A 15967-nucleotide genomic window follows, 5' to 3' on the forward strand; every position below is an offset into this window, starting at 1 on the left:
GTGGATTCTAAGAGCTAAGAAAAGACCATGACAGTGGTGTAATGGAAGTTGTGTGGATGGCAGTAGAAAACATTCAGGGGCAGTATGAAAGTATCTAGCTAAAGACCATATTGCATGGAAAAGTCTAGTGGTGGCCTTGATCCAACCAGGGGATGTCAAATGGCAGGTGGTGGTGGTGGTGGTGGTGGTGGTGGTGGTTATGAAGGTACCTTGAAGCAAAAATGTGAGATAAATATAATCTTAGGATGATCTACACATCACAAAATCAAACATTAGGTTTTGTGAATGAATTTAGAGCTGTATGCATATTGTCTACTGATGACAAAAGATTGCAATTTGCCTGCATTTGATAGTTTCTCATATTGTTGTCTGCTGAATACACTTCCTGATAAACGAAAGTGAAGTTGCCAGAAGAGGAGGAGGAATTGAAATGAAACTTCAAGTGGTTAGAGGGCATTTAATATTATATCAGTGATTACAAAATTGACTCACATTTACAAAGAAATTGGCAGTATGAGCCCACTTATCTGTATGACATTGCATCTCCTTTGTGTTGGATGCGTACACTGTTTTGATTGAGAAGGGTGTCATAAAGCAGCTGTATCCTCTTCTGAGGGAAGCTGGCCCACAACTGTTGTAACTGTCCTTGATATACTAGATACTGGCTCTGGAATGGAGTTGACATCTGTACTGGTTTTATTCATCATTCTGTAGGCGACAGATCTAGAGATTTTGCTGACCACGAGAGTACCTCAGCGTCAGACACATAGTTTATAGAGATGTGCCATGCGTGGATGAGCTTTGTTCTGTTGAAAAATGGCACCACAATACTGTCACATGAGAGATAGCACATGAGTACACAGGATGTCCATGACTTATTGTTGTACTGTCAGAGTTCCCTCAATTACTGCCAGTTGAGGCCTAAGGTCATACCTGATGGCTCTTCACACCACTGTGCCGCTCCAAAACATTGGAAGAATGGGACCTCCCACCAGGTCACCACCATGCTCACTGACGATTGTCATCTGGATTAGATCAGAACCACGAATCACACACAGTGCCGTGCCATTCATCAGCAGCCCGTGCTTCGCAGTAATCACACCAATCCAAACACAACCAGTTGTGTTGGGGTGATAACAACCATCTACTCATGGGATGGTAAGTCCCCAGCGTGGCCACTGCTATTCCCTTGATCAGTGGTGTGTGCTTACTTGTTCTTGGAAAGCAGCTGCAGATTTGAAGGACTTGCAATGTGGCTGATGCACAACACAGTGATCTACCCTTCTGGTGGTCAGATGTGGGGTCAACTGAAACCTTGATGATGAATGTGCCTGCCCTAACATTCACACGCAGTCCAACAGTAGGTCACTCTTACATCTGAGCACTCAGAAATTCTGGATATTGCACTTTTTTGATCAACAAGCAAACTGGAGACCCACAGTGAGGTCCCTTTTAAACAATCAGGGGCTGGTTATGCTGTCTCACACAAGTATGTGATATCTCTGTGTCCTTCACAATGATCACATAACATACACATGCTTGCCCTACCAGACAGGCCCAGTAACAAATTGAACCAAGCACTCTGGTGTCATTTCTGTCTGTGTCATTTCTGTCTGACACAGAGAACTTTAATTATTTACACACCAGCCAATGGTGTGTACATGTACAGTGTTACATCGAAAGTGCTTCAGTGTCCTTTTATCAGGAAGTGTATATTTTCTAATTATTTAGGGTGTGATCCAAATTTGAAACTGTCCGAATTTTATGTTTCATCATTGCTTTAAAAAGATTTTACCATTGAGTATAACTGCAAATCTCAGTTAATAAAAAGAAGGTAATGATGTGCAAAAGAGTTGAGTCAATCATGTCAAAAATTTTTATGATTAAAAAAATTATTGAGAAAGTTAACAGTTTTAATTATTTAGAAACCAAATAAGTTCCCATCATGTTAGAGGTGTAGACAACATGATTCATCAGGTTCAGTAGATATGTGGTGCTATTAATAGAACCTGTAGCAATGCAGTTAGAAAGCAAACAAAAATAAAAGTTGTATGAAGCAGTGGCTGTGATGTGTCTGCTGAATAAGAGTTATATTCAGATTCTCACAAAAAGCAATAAGAACAAAATGTGGGCACTGAAATAAGATTTCTAAGAACAGTGAAAGGTTTCACATGCCAAGGCAAGAGTAGAAATGAACAAATTTGAGGAGAACTGAATTTTGAAGGGATAAACAACACAATAGAGAAAGAGCTTGAAAGAAAATGGGATCACAATGCCAGAAGAAAGGCTGAAGAAACAACTGTTGAGATACAGTCAATAGGAAGAAGAAATCCTGGTAGCCCCAACATGAGATGGGCTCAACAGTAACCTTTAAGGACAGAATAGGCAATTAGCCTAATCCCTGGAAGTGAAGAAGAAAAAGAAGAAGAAGATGATGATGATGAAGATGAAGATGACAACCATTGATGTATTTGAACTATGCGCTAGTCTGCCTACATGAAACATAATGTTTAATCCCAGTGTTTCCTTCATTTGTCAGTTTTATTTGGTTTTTGTTTACCTCTTTTTTCAGTAAATTATGAGTCAGTTCCAAAAATAATTTCAAAGTAATTTTCAAAATTTATTTTTGTCATAGACTGTAGACTAACTGCCGTTTCATCATATTATTACTGTTTTTGTGAGACTGTGAATGATAGCCACACCATGAAAGATGGCAACATGCAGAACTGTTATTCATTAACAAAAAGAATTGTGTAATTACTCAAAAGCTGAAATATAGTTATTTAACTGTTAAAAATAAAATACATTTTTACATTAGTAAATTGCTCTAAGTGGATAATTCTAAAACAAAAATTTCTGCTTTGTTTTAGGAAAACTAGTACAACATGTAATTAACATAGAGAATACAGAAGCACATACACCAAGTGCAGACTCTGAGAAAAAGTTCACAGAAAGAAGTACAGCTGCAAATGAAAACTCTGTGCCTTCTGAAGCAGTGGTAAATACTATAAATTGTAGAAATTTTTAAAATAATGAAATAAAACTGTGAAAAATTGTGATTATGGTCTCAAATTCTTTGACATTAATATGTGTGATATAGTATAATAATAAAAATGTAAAGTTGCCATCAGCGTGAAAGTTATTTTGATCACCACAATGCTTTACTAAACACAGTTCTGTTGGAGGTGGTGTGCCGTTTCTGAGGCTACCTTTGAACTGACTTACCCAACCAGTTATAGGAGGAAGTACTATTTAACATAGACTTAAAACCATAGTGAAACTGGAAGTTTTCACATTAACAAACATTTTCAGAAGTTGAAGAAGTGATAAGTGACAGATAAAAATCCTAATAGAGACCAGGGATCGATCCTCAGACCTTTGGATTTGTAATCTAGCTTTTAACTACTGACAAGGAACCTGTTGAGTGTGAAATTGCAAAAGGCCAATGATGTTTACGGCATTTGACACCCCACATATTTTCTACCAAGCAACTACAATATTGGCTGCTAATGGCAGCAGGGGCCAAGACTTGAGGTCTCCAGTGGTGATCACAGCATGACGCTCTGGAGCGTAATTGAACTGCTTAGTTGATGAGTAACTCACAACAGTGCTATTGACTGATCCTCAAACAATGGAGATTCGTGCAGGTTGAGGCAAGAACAGGAACTGCATTGTTGTCAGTTCCAAGTGGCAGTTGCGGTATGCGCATTCACTTGCTATGTGCTTGATGAAAGTGTGTATCCAGCAAATTATGGCTCTAGCTTGCTTTTGCAGGATTTTTCACTCACCAGCACAATCAGCCATGACATATCGCAATAAATGGAATAAAAATTCTCTAAAATAGCTCGCTGTGATAATGTTTAATGCCCATATTGCATAAAACATTCACTGTAGAGTGCTCAGAACACTACCAATCGCTCATTGGCTGTTGGAGAATGCATGATGTAGGTGTACAGAACAAGCTAAACTCGACCAGCGTCGTTCATGACTCCAGCTATAGTGGTGTTGATAGAAAGCAGAGCAATACCAATGGTAAACAAAGTAAACATTGCACTGTATGTACAAGAACAGTTACCAAACTTAACATTTTGTCAGAAAGCAACCCAGAGAATTTCGCAGAGTGAGAAAGAAATGGCAGATGTAATATTAGCATTTCTGCAAGATGAGTCAGTAGGATGTGTGGTGTCGTATACACTCAACTGTGCAGATAATGTCCATGAGGAGTGCAATGATGACGATATATGCTTAACAAGTGAAAATTATATTGAAACAGCCATCAAAGCAAGTATTTCATCGTCCTTGTCAGACAGGGAGCCATAAATTCCGTCTCCAGTGAAACTTAGTAAAGGGCCATCTTTGTCCAAGGAGTGAGTACTGAAAGTAATTATGTATGTGGAAGATCATCCACAGTGTAGTAAAAAAACAATTGTGACTAGATTTCAAGTAAGTCCACAGTAATATGATCGTGTGGTGCATAAGAAAACTATGGGTATTAAATGGAGGACAAGACACACTTGTTACAAAAACTGGTGTTTGCGCGTTTCAAGGATGCTCAATACAATTTACAGGATCTGCATGATACATTAGGCTCATCAAATTGCATGTGACATAGATTACAGAGATTTCAAGGAAATAAGTTGATGGCTGCATAACTTCAGAGAGTGCTACAGAATTGGAAGACATAAGATAATGAAATTTCAAACAAAGAGTCAACTTGATGATGCACAGCAAACTGTGAAATAGCCCGAAAATGTGTAGATGAGATAAACAAACTTATCCCACCGTTCAGTAAGAATTTTTTTTTGACTCTGAACAATTGGGATTTGAAGAGGAAATGCTTATGAAAGGAGCTCTGGAAATTAGAGGTACCAAGAGAGTAGTATCAAGATCAACAAACATAACTGTCTTAACGCACTTGTATATAATTATGCCGATTGTTGATCTGCATGGTAAATTGGTTGGAAAATTATTTACTCTGCTGCAATAAGTTGGAGGTGCTATGCTTTCTATGATTCTTTCTTGTGTGCGTGATCTTGCCAGGGTAGTAAGGAATATTTACGTCACAGCAAGCTAGAGTGGTAAAATTGGTGTAAGAGAACTACAGCTACAGTGTGAACACTGCTTTTTGCCAATAACTGGTCAAAATAACTTGATTTTGCTTGATTCTGGGTCTGTGTATAAAAATTATTCTCCTTTAGAACAATCTGCCCCTCCTGAAAAGTGTGTGAAATGCAGTTCATACCACCTGTAATCACTGGACAAATTCAACCTCTGGATGTTTGTTTTTTCCGTGCCTGTAAAACATGTTATCGTACTATGTGCAACTATGCCTTCAAGGATAGTCAGTTTCACAATAAGCTACATGACAGACAGTTTCAGATTCAATTGTGTGCCATCATGTCCCATCAGCTATCATCACCCTGTAACACCAATAAGATTTTGTATACATTCTTTAAGACTGGGTATCTAGCTGAACATTCTGCACGGTTTATAACTCCCAAGAGCTGGTCTTCAATCTTAATAGTGCAAATCTTTGTGGTGACTGCATCACGCCATTTTTCATTTAGTGTTTATGGTGCAAGTTAATGATTTGTTTCGAACATTTCTTGAATGTTGATGAAATGTTGTGTGGCGAGGGCCTCCCATTGGGTAGACCTGTCACCTAGTGCAAGTCTTCTTTTTTTTAGTTGATGCCACTCCAGCGACTTGCACGTTGACGGGGATGATACAATGATGGTGAAGACAACACTACACCCAGTCCTTGAGTGGAAAAAATCTCCAACCAGCTGGGAATCGAACCCGGGCACCTTTGCATAGCATTCCACCGCTCTGACCACTGATTTATCGAGGGGGACAATGTCAGTGATGTCCATTTTGTGAAGTATAATACAAACATCCCTTAGAAGATTGATGTCTGCACCTTCCAGACACTCATTTTCTATCGCCATCCTGATGCATGTGATGAGTCGTTAGCAGCTAGTATTTTTCTTGTCATAATAGCTAACACAGTACTTTCAAATGAGCCATACTTACGATTGAAATTGCAACCTCACTCTCAAGGGGTTCCATGTGAGTCACCAAACCACTGGACAGTGATGATCATGTACTAAAAGGAGCCTGGGCTGGAACATGAGCAGTGACTGAGGGGGCCGATACCTAGGCATTTGAAGTCTCGTTATTCTTCAGAACATGAAGAATAAACACTTTTGAACCCATGGTCAGACTCATGTCACGTTACATCGTTACCCCTGTGTCAGCCTTCTTGGAATCAGTTTTGTGAATACAGCTTGCACAGTATTTAATGAATCAGAATGACAGTTTTTGGTGTTGATAAGTAATAAAAGATGATATGTCATTATTTACCTCCAAAGAAGGCAATACTTGTTATCAACTGAACACATACTTTTTTGGTTGTATGATACTATTCTCTTCATAATGTTATGATACACTTTCAACATATGTGGTTGCAAATGCATCAGTTCTCTCTGCAATATAAAATGCAGATATGTACATTACACTAATTTTTGTAAACCCTTGTCACCAGTTTTTTACAGGCCTTGTCGCTGCTGCTGTGGGGGCCAAATTGCCACTGTTGTTATGGTAGGCCGAGTTTGTGAGTTCTTGAAACGGGTTCTGGTGCAGTACACCACTAAGACAATTTCTCCCTTCCACTATTACACAGCTGTGCCCCAGGGTGAGGCAACAGGATAGGAGAATGAAGGTTCTACAACACTTCAACAAATTATTAACAAAGTCAGACAAATGAGTTAAAAAGTTTTACTTATCTTAGTGACTTGTTGAATGATTAAGTCTGCAACACTCTTGTAATATAATACAAAAATGGTCCTCGATGAATAAGTGCAAGTAATTGTAGGTAAATTTCACAGTACATAGCAAATGCAATTTACAACAACTGTCTGTTCACCTCTAGGAGTTCACTAAAGAACATAACCTGTCTAAGTCACCACTGAACAATGATCTATAAGCAAGTTGGTGAGAGCTGCTCTTCTGTTTTCTGAGTAGGCTCCTGTCGTTGGCGGTTTGTACTTGGCCTGCAATTGGCGGGGATGAAATCGATATCTTCAACTTAAGCGCCGCCCGTGGTGCTAGTGGAACTCGCGCAAGTGGCGAGTCTCTATGGCATTGGCAACAGTTCACATTCTTGCAGCTGTGGGGCTTTTGCCCTGGCTGTGTCTTGTTCAGACGACGCAGCACTCAAAAGATGACACTCACTCAAAAGATGGGTGAGGGTAACACAGCTGAAAATTCAGTCTAGGAAGTGAATTACATCTGGCTTTATGGCTGAATTCTCAACAGTTTACTTGGCGCCATAACAGGGAATCATGAATGAAATGTGCGTAATTGAAAAATCCAACAAGAATAAAATCAAATTACATGCCAATGAAAAAAGAAACAGAGATCATGGATGAAATGTGATTTAACTGAGTAATACAATGAGAGTAAAATCAAATTATATGCCCATCAAAAAATTAAAAACAGAAAAAATTTTGAAATGTGGCTCATACTGTCTAAATTAGATGTTACATGGGTTCCCAAAAGCACTTTAAACATTTTAAGAAATAGTTTCTTAGGCAAATTTGTACTGATTCCTTGGCTGTTCTGCCTTCTAGTATTCTCACTGTTGATTAGATTGTAAACCTCTAAAAGTAAAAGTAAAAAAGAAATTTTGAGGAAGTAAGCAAGCATTGTTGTAAATGGCCATGCCGCAGCGTATACATTAGTTTGCATCACATCACCAAACTTGAGCACCTTTGGGTGTTGTTGGCTCTTGAATGGGTGACCATCCAAGCTGCAAGCTGCAGGGGTGCACTCAGCCTCATGATGCCAATTAAAGAGCTACTTGGCCAAGTCATAGCCGCTCCAGGTCAGCAAAAACCTACGATGACAGGCAGGGCAGTGTGTTCACCCCACACGTGTGAATATCCGCATCCAGTGATTCCATTAGGCTTACGATGACATGGCAGTTGGTCAGCACCACTAGGCCTTCTGAGGATTATCAGATGAAATGTAATTTCTTTCATAAAGCATTATTAATTATGGCAGAAATATTTGCTCTTAATGCAGGGCTAACTGTTGAACATGTGCTCAAAGACATTTGCTAAAGCCTGTAGGGACCATAATTTTACTTTAATCTATAATGCTTTAAAATAGTTCAGCATTGAAATAAAACAAATAATTAATTCCTCTGTCCTGGCAAACAGTTTTTGATTAGTAATGGTCTCTCGCATAATTTTCTGCCGCATATTTCATCTGCTGTGGAACACATGGTCAGATGCTGTGCTACCAATTAACACAAGAGAAAATTATAAGTGTAATGGTGAAAAGTAATGTCACACATGTATTGCAACATACTGGAAGCAAATAAATAAGCAAAAGTGTTTTAACTAATGAAAACTGTGAACGCTTAGCTAACTGCCATTAGCAGTAACAACTGAACTGTTTACCCATACTTTTGCTACAGCAAATGCACTGCAGTGTCATCCAAATGCTTAAAGATCACTCAGTCTTGCCAAGATGGTTCTTTTGTAGATTGCAGATATTTGCCTACCTTTTTGGTTGGTTTTCATGCTATGTCAATGCTGTGTTTTATTAACACTTTGTTAATAGTGATAACTGATCGTTCTCTGATTTCCTGAGTGGTACCACTCAACGTCGCATACAGTTCACCAGGGGAACAGGTAGAGAGTCAAATGTACAGATACTCGGGAACTGAAGTGATTTTAGTGGACAAAGTTTACAGGAAAACCTCTCTTGCAGAAAGGTGTCTGTAGGAAAATTGTATCTCCATGCTAAGCAGAAGAGAAAAATAATCAGTCCATCAATGGACTGGGCTAAAAGAATCTGAGAGACAGAGTAATCTGAGGGAGATCTAAATTACAAAATAAAAAAAATAACTAGCTAAGTAAATGCTTTCCTCTCATTTGTGAAAACTATCATTGATCATATTAGCATATTACCAGAACATTAGAAAAATGCAGCATGATGCAGTACTCAAATTGACAAAATAGGATACAAATACTAACATTCCACGAAAGATCAGCAGGGTTTGACAGAATGATTTGCACATGCAGTCGGTTAAACACTGATGAGCCGAAACATTTTGATCACTGCCATCCACGAAAGTACATAATCAGAGCAGACATACAAGGAGAATCATTGTAGTTAGTGATGATATCGACTGCGGACAACCACCACAAAACATCCTCCATCTCGCAGACAAATGCATGGGGAAGCTGGATTTCCCAATAATGATAGCATCTTCCAGTAGCATAACTGTCATGTTACAATGCCAGAATCATACTTCCATGATTTGAGGAGTATGATGTATTGTCCACCAAATTTGCCCGATCTAAACTCTGAGAGGCACCTGGGATGTTACGGAGCATGAGATTCTTGCTTCCCATAATTTATGGGAATTATGTGACTTGTGAGTCGACATCTAGTACCACATACCTCTCAAAACCTACCAAGAATGTGTCAAATCCATGCAATGCAGAATTGTTGCTGTATTGCATTCGGAAGGCGGGCCAACTCACTATTAAGCAAGTGGCTCACAATTGTACATTGAAATTTCTAAAAGAAATGTTATGAGCCATTGCCTACAAGTCAGTACAGATAATTTGTTAGCAGTGGACCATGGCAGGTGCCAGAGGACCATTAATTATGACTTTATGAGACTAAAATTGTGTGTAAGACAGTGTGTACTACTTATGAACTTCAGAGAGGCCTAGGTAGAGACATGAGAATAGATTAACAGAAAAGTGGTAATACTTAAATTGAATATGTTCAGGTCCTTGGATTTCATTTAAATAATACCACCAGTTCTGCAAAATGAGCTCCCATCTAGTCTCAATTTGGCAAGCTTTGCGTGTGTTCTGGTTGTATCATAATGAGGTGGCCATTATGGAGATGCAGATACAAACAGTAGCTACTCTTGCTATTTCCTATCTCCACAATCTCTGGTAATGTCTCCCGTGGGATTTTAGACAAAAGATTATATGGAAAATTGTGGCTAAGACCATGGCTTAAGGTTCAGAATCCATAAGTCATCAGAGAAGTATAGTTCACGCTGTTCCACATTGCTTGGCATTCAGCCTTCCAAAAATCTTTTACACGGCTCTGAAAATCTGGAAAAGGCACATGATTTCATCACAGTAATAAAAACTCATTGCATGTGCTGTTTTAACTGGTTTTGTACAGACTGTGTACAGTTAATTATATTGTGCGTAATAAAATAATAATACTTGTAATATAGTAAGTAATGTTCATTGTACCTATGACTGTAGATGAAAATACTGGTACCACTCTTAAATACTCCTTAGGTTATATTTTTAGAGAGGTATGATATGCTAATAATTGTACTAATATGGCAAATATTGTGCTATTGTGCCCATGTAGGATGAGCAGGAGACCCAAGTCCAGACATACAGTGAGGAAGTTTCTTTGCCAAGCAGACGGCAAGATGAGGAAACTGTGGAAATGGTTGGTGAATTAGATCCACAAACAGGAATTTATTCTGTGCATCCATCACACATGCCAGTGAAAGGTAAGAAATGGTTGTCACTTTATGCACGTACAAAGAAGTCTCGGAGGACACTTACAGGAAGAAGATTTGTATTAACTGTAGTAGTCTGTGGAAAACTGTAGCTGCCATCACACAACAACAGATTCATTTCTTTTATTTTTAAATTCGTCTTGATTGCATGGTAAAATGTTATCTGGTTCCCTGTTCAGTGTCCCATTATTTTCAAGTACATGCCATTATGTCAAGACATTATACTTATACAAGATTATGAGAGGACTCAAAAGTCCAGAAACAAAGAAAGAATGTTTCTGTGCCAAGCAGAAGGCCAAGGGAGGAAACGTGAACTGTGAAGTTAAGGCACTGCCAAAAGGTGCTAAATATAAAACATGTCCTCCACCCCACCCCCCCTCCATGAACCATGGACCTTGCCATTGGTGGGGAGGGTTGCATGCCTTAGCGATACAGATAGCCTTACCGTAGGTGCAACCACAACGGAGGGGTATCTGTTGAGAGGCCAGACAAATGTGTGGTTCCTGAAGAGGGGCATCAACCTTTTCAGTGGTTGCAGGGGCAACAGTCTGGATGATTGACTGATCTGGCCTTGTAACACTAACCAAAACAGCCTTGCTGTGCTGGTACTCAAACAGCTGAAAGCAAGGGGAAACTACAGCCATAATTTTTCCTGAGGGCATGCAGCTTTACTGTATGGTAAAATGATGATGGCGTCCTCTTGGATAAAATATTCCAGAGGTAAAATAGTACCCATTCGGATCTCTGGGCGGGGACTACTCAAGAGGACGTTGTTATCAGGAGAAAGAAAACTGGCATTCTACAGATCAGAGCGTGAAATGTCAGATCCCTTAATCGGGCAGGTAGGTTAGAAAATTTAAAAAGAGAAATAGATAGTTTAAATTTAGATACACTGGGAATTAGTGAAGTTCGGTGGCAAGAGGTACAAGACATCTGGTCAGGTGAGTACAGGGTTATAAATACAAAATCAAATAGGGGTAATGCAGGAGTAGCTTTAATAATGAATAGGAAAATAGGAATGCTGGTAAGCTACTACAAACAGCATAGTGAACGCATTATTGTGGCCAAGATAGATACTTAGCCCTCGCCTACCACAGTAGTAAAAGTTTATATGCCAACTTGCTCCGCAGATGACGAAGATATTGATGAAATGTATGATTAGATAAAATAAATTATTCAGATAGTGAAGGGAACAAAAATTTAATAGTCATGGGGGACTGGAATTTCAGAGTAGGAAAAGAGAGAGAAGGAAACATAGTAGGTGAATATGGATTGGGGGTAAGAAATGAAAGAGGAAGCCGTCTGGTAGAATTTTGCACAAAGCATAACTTAATCATAGCTAACACTTGGTTCAAGAATCATAAAAGAAGGTTGTATACATGGAAGAATCCTGGAGATACTAAAAGGTATCAGATAGATTATATAATGGTAAGGCAGAGATTTAGGAACCAGGTTTTATATTGTAAGACATTTCCAGGAGCAGATGTGGACTCTGACCACAATCTATTGGTTATGAACTGTATATTAAAACTGAAGAAACTGCATAAAGGTGGGTATTTAAGGAGATGGGACCTGGGTAAACTGACTAAACCAGAGGTTGTACAGAGTTTCAGGGAGAGCATAAGGGAAAAATTGACAGCAATCAGGGAAAGAAGTACAGTAGAAGAAGAATGGGTAGCTCTGAGGGATGAGGTAGTGAAGGCAGCAGAGGATCAAGTAGGTAAAAAGACGAGGGCTAGTTGAACTCCTTGGGTAACAGAAGAAATATTGAATTTAAGTGATGAAAGGAGAAAATATAAAAATGCAGTAAATGAAGCAGGCAAAAAGGAATACAAACGTCTCAAAAATGAGATCGACAGGAAGTGCAAAATCGCTAAGCAGGGATGGCTAGAGGACAAATGTAAGGATGTAGAGACACATATCACTAGGGGTAAGATAGATATTGCCTACAGTACAGGAAAATTAAAGAGACCTTTGAAGAAAAGAGATCCACTTGTATGAATATCAAGAGCTCAGATGGAAGCCCAGTTCTAATAAAAGAAGGGAAAGCAGAAAGGTGGAAGGAGTATATAGAGGGCCTATACAAGGGCAATGTTCTTGAGGACAATATTATATAAATGTAAGAGAATGTAGATGAAGATGAAATAGGAGATATGATACTGCGTGAAGAGTTTGACAGAGCACTGAAAGACTAAGTCGAAACAAGGCCCTGGCAGTACACAACATTCCATTAGAACTACTGACTACTGACAAAATACCGAACAATCAGTTTAATAAGCCATGGCTGCAAAATACTAACATGAATTCTTTACGGACGAATGGCAAAACCAGTAGAAGCCGACCTCGGGAAATATCAGTTTGAATTCCGTAGAAATGTTGGAACACGTGAGGCAATACTGACCCTATGACTTACCTTAAAAAATAGATTAAGGAAAGGCAAACCTACGTTTCTAGCATTTATAGACTTAGAGAAAGCTTTTGACAATGTTGACTGGAATACTCTCTTTCAAATTCTGAAAGTGGCAGGGGTAAAATACAGGGAGCGGAAGGCTATTTACAGTTTGTACAGAAACCAGATGGCAGTTATAAGAGGCAAGGGGAATGAAAGGGAAGCAGTGGTTGGGAAGGGAGTGAGACAGGGTTGTAGCCTTTCCCCGATGTTATTCAATCTGTATATTGAGTAAGCAGTAAAGGAAACAAAAGAAAAATTTGGAGTTGGAATTAAAATCCATGGAGAAGAAATTAAAACTTTGAGGTTCGCCGATGACATTGTAATTCTGTCAGAGACAGCAAAGGACTCGAAAGAGCAGCTGAACGGAATGGACCGTGTCTTGAAAGTAGGATATAAGATGAACATCAACAAAAGTAAAACGAGAATATTGGAATGTAGTTGAATTAAATCGGGTGATGCTGCGGGAATCAGATAAGGAAATGAGACGCTTAAAGTAGTAAATGAGTTTTGCTATTTGGGGAGCAAAATAACTGATGATGGTTGAAGTAGAGAGGATATAAAATGTAGACTGGCAATGGCAAGGAAAGCGTTTCTGAAGAAGAGAAATTTGTTAACATCAAGTATAGAGTTAAGTGTCGGGCAGTTGTTTCTGAAAGTATTTGTATGAAGTGTAGCCATGTATGGAAGTGAAACATGGACGATAAATAGTTTAGACAAGAAGATAATAGAAGCTTTCGAAATGTGGTGCTACAGAAGAATGCTGAAGATTAGATGGGTAGATCACATAACTAATGAGGAGGTATTGAATAGAATTGGGGAGAAGAGGAGTTTGTGGCTTAACTTGACTAGAAGAAGGGATCGGTTGGTAGGACATATTCTGAGGCATCAAGGGATCAGTAATTCTGTATTGGAGGGCAGCATGGAGGGTAAAAATCATAGAGGGAGACCAAGAGAGGAATACACTAAACAGATTCAGAAGGATGTAGGTTGCAATAAGTACTCTGAGATGAAGAACCTTGCACAGGATAGAGTAGCGTGGAGAGCTGCATCAAACCAGTCTCTGGACTGAAGACCACAACAACAACAACAACATAAAACATGAACCTCAATAGATTCGTTAAAGCATCCAATCTTGCTCTTAACCTACATGAATGACCTTACAATTACTTTAATGGGCTGTTCAAAGTATGTTATTTTGTCTGAAGCTACAGGCATACTAATCATGGACCCAAACTCACAAATACCAGGCACAACCCAGGTGAGAGCTGAACAGCCCTGCAGCTAATTCACAATGAAAAATTTTAACAATGCTGAATTTATCTGGTTAATCTGTGACCTATATGTATCATCTGCCTGATGTATCTTAAACTACCTTAACAATGGTGTTTTCATTCCCATGCCTCTCCAGCTCCTTAAATAGCCACACTATCAGTGACCACTTATCTCCTGCAACCTTGGCCAAACCCCTAAACAGTCCCCCCCCCCCCCCCCCCCTCCTCCAGCCTTCACCACTGCTTCCCAGAGCAGTGGTAACTCTTGATCAAAGATTCATCCACAACAGTACAGTGTTTGCAACCTCTCATCTGAGGTCTTTTCCCCGCTTGAATTATCTGTAGTAGCTGAGGGCCTCACTTTCAGCACTAAACCTGCATTTACTCATGCACTCTTGGCGAAGGACCTATTTTACTATACATGCGTTGTCAACTGGAAGCATAGCTTTGCAACTCAATCTCAAAACCTTTCCAACAGCAAACTTGTTTTTGAAGCCTACTTTGAATAGTTCTGACCTCAGTCCTAACTTGATCCACCACCACTACTTCAGAATCAACTCTTATGTGTGCGTTAGGTGTGTCTGCTTGTGTGTGTGTGTGTGTGTGTGTGTGTGTGTGTGTGTCCGTCCGTCCCAATGAAGCTTTGCCAAAAGCTCTTTGTGTAACGGTCTTTTCATTGTGCTTGTCTGCAACTCAACGTGTCATCTTTAAAGTGAGTGGTAATCTGTCTCTTTCATAATCGTTTATATTCAAACCTGGAGTTTCTGTTGTTTGTTATTGTTTGATTTGTATGCTTCTAGTGACAAGATCCAATATAAATATGAATACAGGTAACTATGTCCTGTCACTTATCTGACACTACTAAGTTATTGCTCACAGTTATCTGTCATCACCATCATCATCATCATCTTCTCCTTCTTATCATCCTCCTCCTCCTCCTCCTCCTCCTCCTCCTCCTCCCCCCCCCCCTTTCCTCATCTAGGTCTCTTGCCTCCTATTATCATTTCATGGGCCTGTATAAGTGTCCAGCCAACTCCCTTTCTTTTAATAGGCCCACATAATCTTAATCTTGTCTTTTCTGTGCTCTGTTTCACTGTTTTTCTCCTTGTCTTATTCGTTACTCTATCCATTATAGTAAGTCCTATTCTGCTTCTTTGAAATTTCATCTCGCAAGCTTATCTCCTGCTCATTTGCCTTTTTTCATTACCCACATTTCTGATACATACGCTCAGTATGCTCAGTATAAGACTTGTTATTTGTATCGTAGTACAACTGTGAGGACGACCTTCAGACGTAATGTGGTTTGCGTATAGACATTAAATCATTCTAATTCCGATTAACAAAAAAAAAAAATAGTGGTTTCATTGTTGGCATCTTAGCAATTCACTGAACATCCATCTCCCCATCCTAGGGTGATCAAAGAGACAGAACCTTGAAACATTAAATACTGTCAGTAATTTGTTACCCATTATTTAATTCATGGGATTTCGTGTGATGTATGCACTGTTTTATTCCAGTGCATCAGAAATGTCAAGTAATGTGTCATAACTTCAGTGTCTCAAGTCATATTTCTGTCTCTATTCACTGAAATTACAATGATAAAGGGGTAGGAAAACATGTGCCAGTTGTGAAGAGCTTAAAATGCTGTGGGAAAAATAAAATTGTGAT

General features: G+C 39.2%; 1 protein-coding gene across 3 annotated transcripts in view; it reads left to right on the plus strand.

Moving 5' to 3' along the window:
- Positions 1-15967, plus strand: part of LOC126161650 (BRCA2-interacting transcriptional repressor EMSY-like) — a 331217-nt gene that overhangs the window by 225670 nt on the left and 89580 nt on the right. For all 3 annotated transcript variants that reach the window (XM_049917638.1, XM_049917637.1, XM_049917636.1), the window contains exons 13-14: positions 2871-2998; positions 10420-10567. In XM_049917638.1, coding sequence (XP_049773595.1) covers positions 2871-2998; positions 10420-10567 — 276 coding nt within the window. The remainder of the gene's footprint in view (positions 1-2870; positions 2999-10419; positions 10568-15967) is intronic.

Source organism: Schistocerca cancellata, chromosome 2 (assembly GCF_023864275.1).
Source record: "Schistocerca cancellata isolate TAMUIC-IGC-003103 chromosome 2, iqSchCanc2.1, whole genome shotgun sequence".
NCBI lineage: Eukaryota > Metazoa > Arthropoda > Insecta > Orthoptera > Acrididae > Schistocerca > Schistocerca cancellata.